The 20,396-nt window shown below is 40.5% G+C and overlaps 1 protein-coding gene across 6 annotated transcripts in view; it reads right to left on the minus strand.

Moving 5' to 3' along the window:
* Positions 1-20,396, minus strand: part of CACNA1E (calcium voltage-gated channel subunit alpha1 E) — a 718,540-nt gene that overhangs the window by 77,191 nt on the left and 620,953 nt on the right. For all 6 annotated transcript variants that reach the window (XM_077276797.1, XM_077276799.1, XM_077276796.1 and 3 more), the window contains 10 exons: positions 15,875-16,429; positions 12,484-12,746; positions 12,180-12,351; positions 7,118-7,247; positions 6,972-7,031; positions 4,399-4,505; positions 3,799-3,895; positions 2,408-2,568; positions 1,190-1,327; positions 896-1,097 (listed from right to left, as the gene is read on the minus strand). In XM_077276797.1, coding sequence (XP_077132912.1) covers positions 896-1,097; positions 1,190-1,327; positions 2,408-2,568; positions 3,799-3,895; positions 4,399-4,505; positions 6,972-7,031; positions 7,118-7,247; positions 12,180-12,351; positions 12,484-12,746; positions 15,875-16,429 — 1,885 coding nt within the window. The remainder of the gene's footprint in view (positions 1-895; positions 1,098-1,189; positions 1,328-2,407; positions 2,569-3,798; positions 3,896-4,398; positions 4,506-6,971; positions 7,032-7,117; positions 7,248-12,179; positions 12,352-12,483; positions 12,747-15,874; positions 16,430-20,396) is intronic.

Below are 20,396 nucleotides of genomic sequence, written 5' to 3' on the forward strand. Positions count from 1 at the left end.
GGAGGAGCTACAAACATAGATCCTTATCAGCACGGACCGTCATCTCCTATATCAGAATTGATTGGAAAAAATCTGTCTTTGCTAAACACAAATTTTTACCTGGGATTTGAGAATTTTGAAAATTCATGATCAATCCAGAAGGAGAAAGAAGCAGATTTCTCTGATAAGATATATTACACAGTTTCTTATTTTCATATCTAGTATTGATTTATTAAATACAAATTAAAAAGACGGTTACTCTTTAACAATAGGCTACAACCGAATCTGGTTTTTAATACTAACATAGAAAAGAAAATACAATTTTTAAAGCTTTATACTAATTTAAGGAGCGAAAAGGAAGGAGAAATAAGAAACATCTTGAAATTGTCTAGAAGACCAAATGAAAAGACAATGGTTATATTCAGATAAACATCTTCCCGACATGCTGTGCACTATAGGGGGTGACTGCATCTGGTTAGGCTTTTGCTTACAGCATATCTGGGAAAATTAAAGCTTTATATATTAAAACAATCTGAAAACCAAAACGATGGCACAGAGTCTTATATAACTGAAAAACCATGAACAAAAAAGTCCTAAAAAAAAATTATTATTTTTTAGGTCTTTTTTTTTATATTAAAACAATCCAAGACCATACACAATAAAATGTAGAAGACCAGGATTCAAAGCAAAGGGAGCACTCTTTGTCCTTGAGGAGACTGCCAGGTGGCATAGCAGATACTTATAGGCCAGGTAATGTCCTCTGGGAAAAAGTATGAAAACTAGATTTCCTCCATGTGAAGGAAGTTATCATTCAGGGTTAGCTGTCCTAACCCATTCCCTCTATAAATCATAATCTAAAAAGTAACATTGCTAAAAATACATTAAGGTCCCCTAAAATCCCCAATACAAGCCTCACCTCATTCTTTTCGAGCCGACATTCCTCCATCATCTTGTCTCCTTGTTCCTGAAAAGTGATGATAATAAGAGCCACAAATATATTGACGAAAAAGAAGGGGAAGACTACAAAGTAGACAACATAGAAAATGGACATCTCCATTCGGTTGCTCCGACTTGGGCCCCGATCTTCTTCAGTCACATCCACAGAATGCTGCAGAACTCTGGTGACAAGAAGAACAAAGCATGTTTCTTAGAAGTGTGGTTCTTCATAAGTCGGAAATATTCATATTGGTCTTGGATAAAAAATACTCACTGAGGCCAACCCTCTCCAGTAGACACAGTGAAGAGTGTAAGCAGCGCCCATATGATGTTGTCATAGTGGAATTCATGTCTCTTCCACTCTCTGTCCCTTACTGCCATCTTGTTTTTCTCATGATCTATGTAACTTCCTCTAGAGCATAAATGAAACAAACAATTGGCATGTACTTCCTATACAGAGTTTTGGACAGAGATGATGGTCAGAGAGACTGCTGAGAGGTCTATGGTGGCATTAAAGTAGCTGCTTGAATTTCTGGAAAGTACTGATTGTGCATGTGACAACAATCTTCTGTATTCTTCATATATCTGTCCTGTGGAGTACGATGGCAAAAATGGAAGCCTTTTCTTACAAAGAAAAACATCCAATCCAGGTTATTTTTTTTAAACCTATATCAAGTCTGCCAAAACCACGTGGGAAAATGTTTTATGGTCTGAGAAGACCAAGGTTGACCTGTTTGATCATTATGCCAAAGGCTATGTTTGGTGCAAAGCCAAATCCGCGCATCACCAAAAGAATACCATACACTGAGTCAAGCATGGTGGAGATATCATTATGCTTTGGGGTGTTGTTTAAGCAGCTGCCATAACTAAAACTAAAAATGCATTTCTTTTAAGCCTCATACATACTGTTGTACTATTGCTCCATACAGAACCACAATCCTGCGCTTTCAGCTTGCTATAGGCTAATAGTGCAGCTCCGTGCCTCTGATTTTATACATTTTGTTCCAAGCCTTATTACTTTGGAATTCTCAGAGCATTATTCCTGAGAGAAAGCACAGCGCCTTAAAGTGCCCAATAATGGATGTCTGAGTGCAAAGGGTCTTGATGTGCTGTATGTGACGTGAGGTTTTACGATGGGCAATAACCTTCATGCTGATAAGTTAGAAATTTGTACATGTTTCAAATCAAATTTGCACCATGGGGTCATCTAAATTTGAAGTCGTTTATGCAGTTTCCACATCTAGTATCAGGCATGTAATGTGCAAAACTCTGTTTTTCCATAATATTAAGTAGAAATAGAAATCTGTTGCTTATGCTTCTTTGCATCATGAATGGGGTGTATGGTCTGTCCTTGCCATGATACACAGCAGACAAACAGTAATGGAATGATCCATTGATGTGAGAATTATGTATATGAATTTCCTTGTGCATTTCTGGTTGCATTAAGGAGAAGGAAAAGATCCCTAGAGACACATTAATTTTCTCGACGTACACGCATTCTTTCTCGGTATCCTTTGAGCTGTCTGTGCAGTAGAAGAACTTGCCCTTGAAGAGTTGAACAGCGATGACGGCGAATATAAACATGAAGAGTTTGTACACGATGAGGATATTAAAGACATTCTTCAAAGAGTTAACCACACAATCAAACACTGCCTGGGGAGAAGATCATAATGTCAGTTGTAAAGGAAAACTCACAAGAAGCACCACTAAACTCTAGATACATGCAAGTGAATCCCATCATACATGCAAGGTGCAATAATATAAGCCATTGCCTTTTCCTCTATCAATCACTGCTCTATTAGCCTATTTCTTAATTATATTTGGACCTGGAAATGACAACTGAAAGTCAATATGGCTGCCCATCGGAAACTACGTCTGGGATCGGAGTAAGATTTGTGGCGAGATGCACAGACGACCTTGCCACTTGACAGATTCTACTGGTTTACTAAGAGGTCTGCTCCTCTCAATGAATCAGTAGTGTCTGACTCCAATGCTCCATCTCATCATTACTGGTGAGAAAATCGCTGGGGTCTTCATGAATTGGGGCCTTTTAAATAAACATTCTGGCATAAAAAGTCACAAGATGTTGGCGGAACACAAGGTTAAGCTAAAATTGTGCGACCTTTGGTGGTCTCACGCCGTTTTTGGCAAGCTCTGATGAAATGGTAGGCAGAACTGGGTTGGGACAGGGGTTGGAGACCCGTGTGCAACTAGTGGGCATTCTAGAGAACGACGGCACTGGAGACGTGGAAAAAAGAAAGCAAATGAAAGAAGAAAGAAGACACATGAGCCTATCGGACAACCAGTAGTAGGACAGATATGGGGAAGGCTGAGGAGAGGTGAGCATAAGATTAATTTTACATCCTTCCCAGCAGATTTTATTGGCACCAAATATATTTAATATATTTAATGCATATGCAATCTCAGTTGATTTCAAGCAAATCTATCGACTTAAAATTTCAATAGCTTTGCTCATCTTGCTCTTAATAAAAAATCAATACACTATCAGAACATAATAGTAAAACCCATGAAAGGCTGCAATTTATATTACAACCAGTGGGTGGCTGCACATAGACACATATAGAAACATCTCCCAACAGAATATCACAAAATCACAATTTTTGAATGGTAAGTAACCTTGTGCTACTCTTCTTAGGATACAAGGAAGAATACTTCTGTGTTAAAGACCCCTGTACTGGTAGTAGTCTTTCGTACAGGCTGGATTTTTAGAATCCCAGTTTACAAATCTTGCAGTCCAACTATCACTGGCTAAGATTCCCAATTTATAGTAATCTATCCTAGGGCACGCGCACTGGACGGCTTTGAAGCTGCATGACTTTGCTAAGTTATTCCTCAATGTGGACGCTCTGTGTTTCTTGTTACCTTCAACTTCGGGAGTCGCTTGATGGTTTTGAGAGGTCGGAGCACTCGAAGAACACGCAGAGACTTAATTGTTTTGATGTCCCGGCCTTTGTTAGTCCTAGGAGATGCAAGGCAAATAAAAGATGAACAACGGAAAGGAAGGAATGAAATGAGTTCTCCTGTTACGATGAATCCAGAGATGGGGACTGCCAGAAACATTTACATCAGACACAAAGCAATGATGGAGAGCACATTCCCGCTGCCACGCAGGAAGGACGGAAAGCGGGCAACGTACTATTGTCTGCAGAGAAAATCTGAAGACTGTTTTTCAGCTTTAAACCATTGCATAGCTTTTGACTTAGTGGAAATATGTGCTTCCTAGCTTTACAATGACAGAACAGAAACACAACACCTTACAATGTCCATCTATAATGTTGTATGTTGACATTAAATGGTTAACGCGTCACAACTTAAGCTTATATTTACCCCAAGACATTCCTGTGCATTCCAGGAAAAGAGGAGAAATGGGGGATAGAAAGTGAGAGAAGGCACCGGATAAGGCTCTGGACTGGCATTTTGGGTCAATCGCAACCACAGCTAGGGATGGGTGTAAATACTTACGCCAAAGCAAAAGCCACCAGGGCTCCCAACACTACCACAAAATCCAAGATGTTCCAGAGGTCACGGAAATAGGAGCCTTCATGTAGAATTAACCCTTGATCTATCATCTACAGAAAAGGAAAATGTATAGATATGTAAAAAGATAAAGCAGTTACAGTATTTAATCTAGGAGATCATTGTTCAGTCGTTGCTAAAAGTTTATGGAAAGACACTGTTGACCCTTATTTTCCAAACCTTTTGCAATTACCCCTGTCATATCAGCTTCTGGGCCATATCTTGACTGGTAGCAACCCATTCTCGTCTAATCAGTGCTTGGGGTTTATCACACTTTCTGAGTTTTTGTTTGTCCAACTGATTTTTGAGGATTGACCACAGGTTTTTAGTGGGATATAAATTTTAGGATATATAACCATGGACTCAAAATATTAATTTTTGTTCACCGAGCCACTTAGTTATCACTTTTTCCTTGTGACATGGTCTCCACCGTGGTGGAAAGAGCATTGCTCATCACCAAATTGCTCCTGGGTCTTTGGGAGAAGTTACTCTTGGAGGATCTTTAAAGGGAACCTGTCAGCTGTTTTGGCTGCTATAATATGAGGCCACTGCCTTTCAGGACTTATTCAAAGCATTCTATAATGCTGTAAATAGGCCGCCGATTCGACCTGCAAGAGAAGAAAAATAAGTTATATTATACTCACCAGGGCGGGGCGGTCCGGTGCGGTCCGGTCTGATGGGTGTTGCAGGTCTGGCGCCTCCCATCTTCTTGCGATGCCGCCCTCCTGTAGCTTCATCGCTCCCCGGGATTGTGCTCCTGCACAGGTGTACTTATCTGCCCTGTTGAGGGCAGAGTAAATTCCTGCAGTGCGCAGGTGCTGGGCCTCTCTGACCTTTCCCGGCACCTGCGCACTGCAGTACTTTGCTCTGCCCTCAACAGGGCAGATAAGTACACTTGCGCAGGAGCTCAATGCCGGGGACCATGAAGCAAGCAGGAGGGCGGCGTCGCAAGAAGATGGGAGGCGCAGGATCAGGACCTGTAACACACATCGGATTGGACCGCTCCGTGTGAGTATAGTAAAAATATATTTTTTTATCTTGCAGGTCAGATTAGGGGCTTATCTACCGCATTATTGAATGCTGTAGATAAGCCCTGAAAGGCAGTGGCCTCATATTATAGCAGCCAAAACAGCTGACAGGTTTGCTTTAAATCCCATTTTTTTTATTCATGGCAGTGGTCTTAGACAAAATTGTGAGTGAGCCCCTCCATTGATGAAAAGCCCCCACACATGAATGGTCTCATCTTTTCTCCTCTGGATAATCATTCTGCCACATGTCTTAAAGGAAACCGGTCACCCCCCAGGGCCTAATAGAGTAAAAGAGCCACCTTCAGCAGCACTAAGGCTGCATCCTGTGAAGGTGGCTCTTATGTTTATTATCTCTAGGAACGCTGAAATAATGAGTTTTATGAATTTCCCAGCATACTTCTATTGAGCCAGGGAGGTACGTTTTCTCCCCCTGACTCAACTGCCTCGCAGCTGTCCACCATCCCCCTCTGGCCTTCGGGCACTGCCTCCTCTCTTTCTCATGATGTCACCGGCGCCGGCGCTCTGCAATCAGTTTTCGGGCATGCGCCGTGTGCACTGCCGGGGAACTTACATCAGGTGATGTAAGGATATCGCGCCTGCGTGTAGTGGAGGCCCCAGATCCCGCCCCGCAGTGTGTTATGATGTATTCAATGTGGAGGTATGGCGGGAAATTTATAAAAGTGATTATTTCACTTTTATTTCACTCTTTTTATTTCACTCTTTTACTTTAATAGGCCGTGGGGAGTGACAGGTTCCCTTTAAACAGTGTGAAGGAGGCGTCATCACAGAAAATCACTTTATCACAGTCCAATCCCGCTACATTCTGCAAAATTATTTTTTATGATGAAGCCCCTTAAGACTGTTTATTCAAAGAAGAAAAGTTAAGCGGCTCCTGTGTCATGCCATTTATATTTTTTTATATTAAAAAATGCAATAAAAAGTTATTAAAACTTAATATCTACTCCAGACTGAAATCAATAAAAATGTCTGCATGTCAGGCAAAAAATGCCTCAAAAGCAATAAACAAGCCCTCATATTGGTTACTGATGGAAAATAGTCAATCAACAGAAAAATTAAAAAATGAACAGACATTACACAAAAAAAATTCTGAAAATGTTTGACCCCAAAAAGTTTTTGTTTTTCTTTAAAGTTCTGAATTATTTTGACTATTAAAGCATGAGCATTTTAGAATATTTTGGCACCATATAAGGAACAGAAAATACCTAAATATATTTCCTTGTGTCTTGAAATTCCTCACACATTTTTGTCTATTAAGAATTATTATGAGTTCATAGTAAAAGTTCATAGTAAAAGTTTAGCTTTGGTAAAAAACTGGGAGTCGCGAAAAGTGGCTCTTGCAAATTTAGAACAGCATTTCCTGACCTGATTTCTAACTGTGAATATCTTTGGTGTGTAGATGATTGTTGGCATTTTTTTTTTACATGTATAAGTTGATTGCCATAAATGTGAAAGAACTTGTAAGTTTCTTACTTTAATGACCATCTCAAAGGTGAAGACTCCAGTGAAAACATAATCAAAGTAACGAAGAACCTGCATGATAATAACAGAAAACATGAAGAAAGCTGAAATATCCAGGGATGAACAGAGAGACACGGATCTCCTGTAAAATGACCTACCTTGTTGTGATCAGAGTTGGTCAATACGGGGTCTTCAGCTGCTAAAGCGATACTGCTCGCAGCGATCACAAGTAAGATGCACATCTCAAAGTATCGCAAGTTCACAATATAATGACACACTTTTCTTATCCTAAAGATACAAATAGGTATTTAGAAATTAGACAATTGATTTGGATTTTTGGAAATATCTGTCAAGTCACAAAGGATCTCCAAATAGAGTATTTGAGTGGTATTTTGAGAGGGTATGTGCACATGTTAAGTATTTGCTGCATTTTTGGCTTATTTTTACTGTACAGTTTTGTGACAAAAACTAAAGGATTTCCTAGCACGAGTCAATGAGATTTCTGAAGTCTTGCACATGCTGATTATTTTTCCTTGCAGATTTCAAGCCGTTTCCTATTTGCAGCATGTCAATTCCTTCAATGTTTTTGTACAGGGTGGGCCATTTCAATGGACACACCTAAATAAAATTGGAATAGTTGGTGATATCATTACTATATGGGAGATGGAAAACTTTTCAAGATGGGTGGTGACCATGGAAGGCCATTTTGAAGTTGGCCATTTTGGATCCAACTTTAATTTTTCCAATGGGAAGAGGGTCATGTGACACGTCAAACTTATTGAGAATTTCACAAGAAAAACAATGGGGTGCTTGGTTTAAACAAAACTTTATTCTTTTATGAGTTATTTACAAGTTCCTTTTTGTTTACAGCCATTGACATGTCGCAGAGGTTAACACGTGAGGAGTGGATAGAAATTGTGTTGATGTCTGGTGAATGCAGTACTCAGGTCATTGCAGATTTCAATGCAAGGCACCCTACGCAAGAGAACTGTCACCATTCCCATGTTATTTAGGTGTATCCATATAAATGGCCCACCCAAAAAAGTTTGCCTTGTCACTGAACATAATGTTCTGTGTAAACTGAGGGTCCTGTTCCAATTTTTGTTTTGCTCATTCTGCAAATTCAGTGCGTCGATCTGTGTCAACCTCATTGAGATGCTGTTGCAGCTGGATTTTGTAAGGGAGCCATGTGTGAGTAGTAGCTAATATCCGCCGAAGGGATAATCAATTGATGCCAGATCGGCGAGTTGAATTTGCAGAATGGGCAAATCAAAAATTTGAACAGGACCCTCGGTTTAAACAGAACATTATGTTCAGTGATAAGGCATACTTTTTTGGGTGGGCCATTTATATGGATACACCTAAACAACAATGAAATGGTGACAGTTTTCTTGCGTAGGGCGTCTTGCATTGAAATCTGCTGCAATGACCCCGGGTATTGCGTTCACCAGACATCAACACAATTTCTATCCGCTCCTCACGTGCTAACCTCTGCGACATGCCAATGGCTATAAACAAAGAGAAACTTGTAAATAAATTGTGAAAGAATAAAGATACTTTAAAACCAAGCACAATTGTTTTTCTTGTGAAATTCTCAATAAGTTTGATGTGTCACATGACCCTCTTCCCATTGGAAAAAATAAAGTTGGATCCAAAATGGCCAACTTCAAAATGGCCGCCATGGTCACCACCCATCTTGAAAAGTTTTCCCCCTCTCATATACTAATGTGCCATAAACAGGAAGGTAATATCACCAACCATTCCCATTATATTTAGGTGTATCCATATACATGGCCCACCCTGTAATATTTTTCAACCATTACAATGCCAGGGATACACACAAGTAAATAACGAATCAAGAATGAAAATAAAAAATGCGGCAAAAAAGTGCATGCATTGTACGCAGAGTTTTTCAAAGTGCATGCATTGTACGCAGAGTTTTTCAAAGTGCATGCATTGTACTCAGAGTTTTTCCTGCCAATATATCATGATTTGCAACAGATTTTTCTGCATTGATCGACATAACACCAAAATGTTATCCCCCATAGAATTGTGCATGCTTGACTGTCACTCCACGCATTCCCTGCCGCATTCAGCTTTTTCCTGCAGCTCTATAGGGAATTAATTGAGCGACAACCGGGCATCCAACCTGCTCTGACATTTTTTACTGGGGATAAACATTCTCTGATCTACTGAACGATGAAGGACCAAGTGTTGGGACACCCGCAAATAAGCAAGTTTTCACCTAGCCTTATGAGGGTCAGATACCGAAACAGCTGCCTGCACATGGGTGTATTTTCATTTGGAAGAGACACTGATATGGCTTATAGCTTTAGTCAGGTTGCAAAGCTTGTTAAAGGGTCAGATATTGACTAATAGGGTAGGCGGCAATAGACAAATAGCATTCTTTCTTTAGGAGGAGAGATAATTTAAACACCCTTTTCCCATGGAGCATTGCCTGATCTATGTCACTCTCTACGCCAGCTGTCTGTCTCCATAAGAAAAAAAAACATTCTTTCCCATAGATCGGTGTTCCCCAAATCCAGTCCTCAAGAGCCACCAACAAATCATGTTTTCAGGATTTCCTTACTGTTGCCCATGTAATAATTTCATTACCTGTGCAATATTAAAGGGAACCTGTCACCAGGTTTTCCCCATATAAAGTAGGGCCAGCAACTGTTGACCCTCTGTTGCAACATTCTAGTATGCAGCATATAAGTCCGCAATCTGCTCTGCAATGCTTAAAAAATAGCTTTTATTAGGCTATGTGTCCACGTGGCGTATTGGCAGCGCTTTGGACGCAGTGGATAACAAGCTCCGCCCAAAGCGCTGCCCCCTTCTGTACGTGCAGTGATTCCGGATGTGTTCATTAAACACAGGTGGAATCACTGCATCCTGTACACAGACTGTTTTTTTATTATTCTTGCGGAGACGGAGCATCTCAGCAAGATATATAGACAGGCTGCAGTCTAGAAAGGTGCGTCACATGTCCGGTTACGCAGGTCTGCCACCTGCGTGTTTGTACGCATAGTGGAGATGGGATTTCATAAAATCCCCTCCACTATGCTGTAACATCTGGATGCTGCAGATTGACTGTACGCAGGGTCCAATCCACAGTAAAAACTCAAGCTATACGCCCGGTGGAAACATACCCTTATACTCACAGATGGCTTGGTTCTGTCTGATGGGCATCTCTAATCTTGATCCAGCCACTCCTATCTCCTTGCTATTGCCATCCTCCTTCTTGCTTCATGTGGACGACGCATCCTATGCCATCTTCACAGTGCCCTCTATCACTCTCCTGACCAGGCTCTCTTCTCTCTGCCATGCTGAGGGCAGAGCAAAGTACTGTAGTGCACATGTGCGGGGAAAGGTGAAAGCAACAATATTATTAGTATTTTTATCTGCCTTCGGCAGACCAGATAGAAGTGAGCCTGCGCAGGAGCACGATGGAGGACATTGTATGGTTGACATAGGCTACGTCATCCACATGAAGCAGAGAAGAAAAACTAAGAGAGGACGCACCAGATCAAAACCAGAGACCCCCATTGGACCACACCTCGTCATCTGTCAGTATAATAAAAGCTATTATTTGTGCTTTTTAGAGCAGATTTCAGAGCCACTTCACAACCCTCCAGCGTATTGTTTCCATCCATTTCTTGAAGTATGTTTGTGGCCATTGTCCTGCTGGAAGACCCATGACCTAGGAAGCAAACAAAGCTGACAATGGGCACTACATTGCAACCCAAAATCCTTTGGTAATCTTCTGATTTCATGATGCATTACACACAGTCAAGGCAAAACAACCCCCAAAACATCTTTGAACCTCCATCATATTTGACTGAAGGTACTGTGTTCTTTTCTTTATAGGCCAATTCCGCTTTCAGTAAACAGTAGAATGATGTGCCTTACTAAAAAACTATCCTGATCTCTTCTGTCCGCAATATGCCTTCCCAGAAGCATTTATCTTGCTTCTTCCCTATTTGGCAATATTTCTTAACCTTAGGGTGCCAACCTAGGCAGTAAGGCAGGGACAAATCAGGGTCAGATAAGGGACTTTCCTAGTCTGAACAGGGATCTGTTGAATGCAGGTATTGAATCTCTTCGTGTTTGTACATTACCCGAGTGAGTGTGTAGGCTCAGTCATAACACACTGATTTAGTAGCTACCTCTAATAAATGATGCTAGAGAGATTCTTTCTTCTGTAAGAGAGCCTATCTAAATGCCAATTTTTTGAAATTTGTATTCACTAGCCTTCTGACCGAGCACTCCGCCTCTTAGCCACAGGTGTTTTAATCACAGCAGGTCTATTACCCCTCCACAGAGAAAGAGAAATTTAGTCTAAGAGGAGGTTTCACAGGTACCCATTCAGATGAAGACGTTTATTCTCAGCGAGGAAAGGAAAGTCTAGGACCTGGTATACGAGAGATGCCCTAATGTGGCTACCAGGTAAACATAAATTGGCCATTTTATGCGCTAAACGCTCTCATTTTTTCATATTTCTAGTGCAGTAATGCAGTTCAAATTTCATGTTTGCATATTTTAACGCTACAGTGTGCTGCCTTATTTATTTGACTAGGAAGCAAACAAAGCTTTCTGACAATGGACACTACATTGCAACCCAAAATGTTTTGGTAATCTTCTGATTTCATGATGCATTACACACAGTCAAGGCAAAACAACCCCCAAAACATCTTTGAACCTCCACCATATTCGACTGAAGGTACTGTGTTCTTTTCTTTATAGGCCAATTCCACTTTCAGTAAACAGTAGAATGATGTGCCTTACTAAAAAACTATCCTGATCTCTTCTGTCTCCAATATGCCTTCCCAGAAGCATTTAGCTTCTTCACTATTTGGCACTATTTCTTAACCTTAGGGTGCCAACCTACGCAGTAAGGCAGGGACAAATCAGGGTCAGATAAGGGACTTTCCTAGTCTGAACAGGGATCTGTTGAATGCAGGTATTGAATCTCTTCATATTTGTACATTACCCGAGTGAGTGTGTAGGCTCAGTCATAACACAATGATTTAGTAGCTACCTCTAATACATGATGCTAGAGAGATTCTTTCTTCTGTAAGAGAGCCTATCTAAATGCCCTTTTCCCACAGATCCTTTTCTGGCCTATAAGACGCCATACACCAGCAGGCTATCTCCATAAGGAAAAACCTTGCCTACCTAGACTGTCTAATAAAGAAGTTGCAAATGTAAAATACATACGGGTTGGTAGAGCTGAAGATAAGCATTGAACTGTAGGGCACAATGGCTTTGGGGGACTCTAAAAGTTTTTCTTTTCTTTTCATTGTCCTCGCTTCTCCATCCTCAGGTTCCTCGTCATCCTTTTCTTGATCTTGAGACACAAGAGAAACTTCTCCATCTCTTCCTTCATTCACTGTAGCAAGAAGAACAATAGTGAATACGTTGGAGGCCATGTTGAGTGCAGACAGATCAGCAAAGACTATAGTTATCAGTCAAAGGAGTACAAATGTAATAGGACGACACAGACAGCTAGACGATTCCTCACTCTGTACCACGGTGCAGTCGGAAGGCATCCCCGCGTCTGGTATGGTGATCACTGTGCTCTCTGTAATTCTCTCAGTACTGCTAGATACATCAGCCAAGCTACAGCTGGTCGGATTGGGACTTTCCTCCTGACTTCGCAGACTGCCCAGTAAGGCCTGCTCGCTGCAATCCATGTCCGGCAGACTGCCATTCTTCCCATGGCTCAGATCCTGAAAAGGAGCAGTGTTGGGACCAGTGCCCTCACATCCCACTGTCCTGTCATTTCTTCCACACCAAGAAAATGGTGTGAAGTAGCAAAAAGAGAAAATAATGGTGAGAATACTGATGGCTGAAAGAAGGTGATGTGATGGACAGACATGATCATTGAAGAGTGCATCTAGGTAATGCAAAGGGTTAGGTAAGTGCATTTAGCTATGTAATTCCAAGGCAGCCAAAAGCAGTATGGGAAGAAGAAGGAAAAATGGTGGCACTACTGAAAAGAGTTTTTAGGGACTACTAAATTGCTAAGGATTAAAAGATCATGCTCCAACCATAATCAGAACCAGAACTGCCAAAACAGGGAATGTTTTAAAATATATGTATTTTATTTAGTGACAATATAAAACCATTAAAATATACAGAAAATAAATTCCATACAAATATGTATATACATAATATTTTATATGTGCACGTATCAATAATGTATTACAAAATCAAATTTTACATATGGCAGGTCAAACTATATTATATATTATACCCCTGAGGACTAAAGAAGTATCATAAAAAAATCATAAATTGTACATATCAAAAAAAGTGCTTAAGCTGAAAAATTCTATATAATATAATGTGTATGTAGTGTGCCTATAACCATACTAGGTCAGGTGCAAAATAGAATCAAAATATCAGTAAGAAAGTGCATAGTGTGCATAAGAAGAAAGTGCTATGTGAAGGTACTACATGCAGATACTATCAAAAAGTCACTTACTTATAAAGATGGGGGAGTTATATTTTAGGACCGCCAAGCACTTGATGCCGTGCATCCCGACGCGCGTTTCGGAATCAAAATTCCTTTGTCAGGTGGAATTTATTTTCTGTATATTTTAATGGTTTTATATTGTCATGAAATAAAATAAATATATTTTAAAACATTCCCTGTTTTGGCAGTTCTGGTCCTGACTATGGTTGGAGCACGATCTTTTAGTTCTTGTTAGTGGTTTTCACTATATTCTCTGCACATATGGTGACCTCTTGATATTTCAGTATATTTTAAATACCTTCTTATAAATATTAGAGATTCTATATAACACTTGGGAGTCACTATTGCGTTTAATTAACTTAAATTGCTAAGGATAAACGATCAACATGATATCAGTGGGAGTCTGACACCAAGCGATTGCCATTTCACCACAGCTAAATACTTTTTAAAGAGGCTGTGCCTGGTATTATAGCTCACTGCATCTCACTCAACTAACTGGACCTGTGTGTAATACCAGGCACGGCCACTATGAAAAGTATGGAGTCATTTCTGGTAAATACGTAGGAGAGATGCTGCTCGCCAAATAACTGCAGCCCCATTAACCAGTTTAAAGGCTCGGGTACAGAGAGTGAAAGCCCCACAAATCTAATATTAATTTAACAGTCCTGGAAAAACCCTTTAAAGGGAACCAGCCACCATGAAAATGAAGTCCAGTCTGCAGGAACCATGTTATATAGCCATGGGAGCTGAGTAGATCGATATATAGTTTTGTGAGAAAAGATTCAATATAACCTGCGTCTTCTTTATTAAAAAGTTTTCTCTTCCTGGATTTTTTGGTCCAGTGGGCAGTCCTATCAGTGACTGACAGCTATCTCTGTATGCACACTCATAATAGAAAGCTATCAGTCACTGATAGGACTGCCCACTGAACCAGAAAATCACTGAACTGCTAAATTTTTAATGAAACACAATTCACATTTGCAAAATTGATTTTAAGACCTCAATGCATGCATTTATGTACAAAAGAAAAGATGTCTCCAAAAGTGGACAACCTTAAAAGTAAGAGCATTTTTAGGATGTCCATAAATATACCCAATGTACAGTCCCTTCAGACCTTACAGTTGCCATGTGCCACAGCCATAATCATTCCTCAGTCTCTTTCAAGAGTTCTTTCCAACACTGAACTATTCTCCAAACAACACTGGGCTATCCTCTTGACAACACTGGGCTATTCTCCAGACAATTCTGGCCTATCCTCCAGACAACACTGGGCTATCCTCTTGACAACACTGGGCTATTCACCAGACAATTCTGGGTGATCCTCTAGACAACAGTGCGCTATTCTCTTGACAACAATGGACTATCCTACTGACAAAACTGGGCTATCCTTATGAAAACACTGGACTATCCTCCAGACAACACTGGGCTATCCTCTTGAAAACAGTGGGATATTTTCCAGACAATACTGGGCTATATTCCTGACAACACTGGACTATGCTCCAGACAACACTGAGCTACTCTCCTGACAACACTGGGCTATCCTTTTGACAACACTGGGCTAGGCTCTTGACAACACTGGGATATTCTCCTGACAACACTGGGCTATCCTCCTGACAACACTTGGTTATCCTCCTGACAACACTGGGCTATCTTCCTGACAACAAAGGACTATCCTCCAGACAACACTAGGGTATCCTTCTGACAACACTGGGAAAGTCTCCTGACAATACTGGGCTAGCCTCCTGATGACAGTGGGCTAGCCTCTAGATAACATGGGGCTATCCTCCTGAAGTTTTGTACCCACATTCTCAGAAGCAGCCCTTATCACTCCTGCATTATGCTTCATATGGGTGTCTTATAAATATCCTAATTTATAGGGTCACCATCTTTAATCTCCATTTCAAGATTTCACATTCACAATTCACAATATAAGAATTGGTGAAAACAGTAAAAGTGATATGTATTGTGCATCTGGTATCAGTAGGTTTTGGATTACACATAAAATATGTCCTGCAAGAAGCAAGGCCAGTGTTTATTTAGTAAGGTGGTATCTCCAGCTAATATTGTTATGGAATATCATTAGGATATGCTGCAAATTTTTGATCGGTGGTCTGAATGGGACTATGTTGTAGTTCTCTGCACAGTGGTTGCCAGAAACGTTGCGGAGCAGAGAATACTGAAAATGGGCTAAATGAAAATTTTATGATGTCCATCTTCAGGAGGGCAATTCTAGTGATAAATGAGGATCTCACCCCTTAAACTCCACAGATCGAAACTTATGTCAAAAGTTTTTAAAAACTGCAGTTACACTTCATAAGTCACCTCATATTAAGGCAGATACGATGAGTATCAACATCACATATAATGGAGGAACATTTGAGAGTTCAACAACCATTGACCACTAAATTGGAAAAAATATTACAAGTCATTCTAGTACCTCTCGTCAAACTGTCTTAAGCAGCTCTTGGGTGGATCCTCTTCAGATCCTTGCACTTCTTTTGCTTCCCCATTGCTTTTTTCCTCCGTGTGTATTTTTGCATCCCCCATATTTTCCTGGCTGTCCCTCGTGCTGTTAGGTGTACTGGACGTTTCGCGACCCTCAGTTCTAACTTTTTTATGACGGCTTCTTCTCTGGCTCTGCCTCCTCCTCATTGCATCTTCAGGAGTTGTACCGTTCTGTTCGGAATTATCAGCATTTCCATGTTTGGATTTCTGTCGCCAGTGCTCCCTAAGATTTCTGTGAGAAGGGCTCTCATCACCATTCATCTGAGTCTCGCTAGGATTTACTCCCAATTTTTCCTCTTGCCCGTCTACTTTTTCTCCCGCTGAATCTTCCAATGCTTTAGTCTTTCGATATATACTAGAATGAGGGTTCAGAGCGGCCAGTTCCTCGTTCTGAAGAGCTTCCTGACTGGACATCTGGATGTGCCGCCTTAGTTGACTTGTGCGTTGCTCCCAAATGGACATCGTATGCCATTTTCTACGTTCATTACTAGTCAGGGAATTAAAAAACAAGGGAATGAAGAATACATTAAGTTACACATCAAACAATTCCTGAGATAACTCCTCTGTTATTCATTCTTTTTCCAGTAACATCACCACCACTCTTGACTATGGGTTGTGCCTGCAGCTTATCCTCATTCCAGTACATAGATCAGAGGTACAATACCAGACAAGAATAAATAAACGAGGATAAAATGAAATAAAATTGGTCAAAAGATTTATGCTGCTGGATCTGAGGGTAAAACCAAAAATGGCCAAAAATGTGCAGAGAACCAAAGTAGTTGCAAAATGGTACAAATGACCTTTTATTAGTTAATTGAAAAAGCATTAATATATCCAACACAATAGGCACAAAGATATATTGATGGGTGAGCCAACAGGGAAACACACATAGCAAAATGGCATCAGTCAAAACAATGACAGTATATAAAAAATTATGTATATGCCCAAAAGAGTATAATGATGATTAGTAAATATGTGAAAAATTAAGCATCCATAATATATAGACTGAATAGCCTGATATAAATTGGAGTGCCAAAAGAATGATTTCCTCAAAAGATGGTCAAAAAGGATACAAGCAACAGTAGCAAAAAAAAATCAAGCGGCTCACCCACCAAACACCTGATGAGCATTTCGCAAATTGCTTTGTCAAGGGTTAAAGTATTTGTAGGAACAGGGCATAGAAGGTTTCATAAAAATGATTTCCTTCAAGAGTGTCAAAAAGGGTACAAGCAACAGTAGTAAAAAAAAATAGTAAGCGGCTCGCCCACCAAACACCTGATGTGTGTTTCGCAAATTGCTTTGTCAGGGGTTAAAGCATTTGATGAAGCATTTGTAGGAATAGGGTATAAATGGGTATCGTTTTGCAAATAAAAGTTTAGAAACATTGAAAAAGTTGGCATGTATAGCATAAAGTAGTGACAGACAACCCAATTAAATTGCTGGGTCACTTGGTGAATGTAGTTGCCATAAAATCACCCTTATCAGCCTCTGGGTGGCAAGTGTTGTTTTCCATGTCATGATGATTAATCTTTCTCCCTTAAAGGGAACCTGTCACCCCCAAAATCAAAGATGAGCTAAGCCCACCAGCATCAGGGGCTTATCTACAGCATTCTGGAATGCTGTAGGTAAGCCCCCGATGTATCCTGAAAGATGAGAAAAAGAGGTTAGATCATACTCACTCAGGGGCGGTCCCGGGACGATGGGCGTCGCGGTCCGGTCCGGGGCCTCCCATCTTCTTACGATGACGTCCTCTTCTTGTAGTCACGCCGGGGCTCCGGCGTATTTTGTCTGCCCTGTTGAGGGCAGAGCAAAGTACTGTAGTGTGCAGGCGCCGGGAAAGGTCAGAGAAGCCCAGCGTCTGCGCACTGCAGTACTTTGCTCTGCCCTCAACAGGGCAGACAAAGTACACTTGTGCCAGAGCCGCAGCCTGAAGACAAGAAGAGGACGTCATCGTAAGAAGATGGGAGGCCCCGGTCTGGACCGCGATGCCCATCGGACCGGGACCGCCCCTGGGTGAGTATAATCTAACCTCTTTTTCTCATCTTTCAGGATACATCGGGGGCTTATCTACAGCATTACAGAATGCTGTAGATAAGCCCCTGATGCTGGTGGGCTTAGCTCACCTTCGATTTTGGGGGTGACGGGTTCCCTTTAATGAAGTTTAGGGAGAAAGTTGTCAAGAAGCCACAAGAGGATAGGGGGATCTACAGCTTTCGAATAGGAGGACACAGCAGAGCTCTCCCTGCGGCTAACAAAACGACTACAAGACACCCACTAAGTGATCAGTAATAAATCCATGGGCTCTGTCACTATTTTATGCTGCCCTCATATCAAGCAGGATAGCCCTAGTGTCAGATTTTGTCCAATTAAGATCTATTACAATGCGACTTAATCCTATACTGTCTGACTATACATATGTTACCATATCGGCCTGTTCCTACTAATTATAGTCATTTTTTATATTTGGACAAAATGTTATAAAAGGCTCAACTAATATGTAGGGTATGAGGATAATTTTAGTATTTGATTTCAGGGTTTCACATGTTTCCAATTACTGGTTAGTTGAGATTTCATGCAAACATTGTGTTATCCTCCTAATCGGTAGGTAATACACGCTGTCACACTGGTAATTACTGATGTTACTGATAAGGCGCTATGTCATTATATGACTCATGATTGTGAATGAACCATTTCATGAGGTTCCTGCAACTACTTGCTGCATTAGGGAAAGCCTACGAAATCTTCATCAAGTCCATTCACCGGGGGTATGCCTTTAATGAAAAATGTATGCAATTATTTTGGCTATAATAAAATCTAAAAAATACATTACGGATCAGTAAATATTTATATTTTATAAAGGGGTCTGTTTAAGATTAGAAAAGCATGGCTGCTTCCTCTCTAAAAACATCTTTCTCACATGAGAGTGTAAGGAAACAATAAAAGCTACGACTTTTTCTTAAAAAAAAAAAAAAAAAAAGCTACAACTTTTTCTAGTGTTTTTTTTTGGGCACCATAGCTCTGTTCTATGCACTATGCACATTAGTAGATTTCTATTTCTCACAGCATCAGCGGAATAAAACTGTGTGTTTTTAATCTAATGCCTATCTAGCATGATGATTTGCATATTAAAAAGAAGCACTCCTACCAAAATGTAATCTATTATACCCTGTGCAATAAATCTGGTGTATTCTTACCGATCACTGTTTTTTCCAGATATCTGAGCCGTTACGGTTCTACTGTTCACATTATGACTGCAAATCAAATGAACCTATTCACACAGCGTCTTTTGGGTGGACCAGAAAATGGCTTACTTGGTGTAAATCTATGAGACTCACATCATCTCATGGAGTCACATTGAGACATTGACTACTGCTCCAAGTACCCCCAGAAGAAGGCACGTGGCCGAAACGCGCGTTGGGGCGGGTGGCGGTGCGGTCCCTCAGGTAATGTGTTTGTTATGTTTTGTTACCGGTCAGGCTCTATTCTCACATGTATGCCCTAATTTTGCACCCTTGATGAGATTTTTTGGTGACCACTGCGTCCTTTACAATTGGTGTGTGTACAACTACATATGCACATATTTATGAACTTAGCACAAAAGCACTGGCACTTTGGAGCTGACTAATTGTATACGCGGTAATTGGTTTGGATTGCCTGTTGGGGACTGCTCTGCCACCTTTTTGGTGAGTCCTTGTCATCTCCTTGTTATCTCTATTTTTTATACTTGTACCATTTCTATATTTAATAAAGCTGTTACTTTAAAAAAAAATAAAAAAAAATCTTATGGTTCTTTTGGTGATTTTGGTCTCTATTGGTTGTCCAAACAAGATGCTGTGTAATCCGGTTGGTCTGAATTGAAGGTTATGTGGTGCAAGAAAAAAAACTGTAACAGCACTAAAAGTGGGAAAAAACAACTATCTATGAGTACATGAACATATGCTCTGTATATACCACACTTAGATAAAATGTTGGCGGGAGTGCTTCTTTAACTTCATCAGTAATTTGAGAGGGTTTGTAAAAAATAAGATACATACTGTATAATTGATGTCCGATTTCAAGAAGCTTCTTATCTGTCTTTTGGCATATTATGGCTTAAGATTGCTTTTACACAATTTTACAGGCTGAAGAGATCATTATAAAAAGAATGTTAGTTAAACACTACCTGTCATGAGGATTTTATACCCCATACTAATGACACATGTACATAAAGGCGCTTTAATGCTGAGAAAATCCCCAGCTTTCTTGTAGAAATCCGCTTAGTAGTTTTAGAGAGATCCATAGTTGAAATGTTATGGTTAAGAGTTGCAAGTGCAGTGGGCGAGCGCTGCACTTACAGCTCTCCTGACTCTCTCCCTACTTCCCGCTTATTGCCAGACTCCTATCTCTGACTGATCAGTAACTTATGTTTCAGTGACCTATCAGTAAGCGATAAGAAGCAGGTAGGTGGACAATAA

Source organism: Ranitomeya variabilis, chromosome 8 (genome assembly GCF_051348905.1).
Source record: "Ranitomeya variabilis isolate aRanVar5 chromosome 8, aRanVar5.hap1, whole genome shotgun sequence".
In the NCBI taxonomy this organism is placed as follows: domain Eukaryota; kingdom Metazoa; phylum Chordata; class Amphibia; order Anura; family Dendrobatidae; genus Ranitomeya; species Ranitomeya variabilis.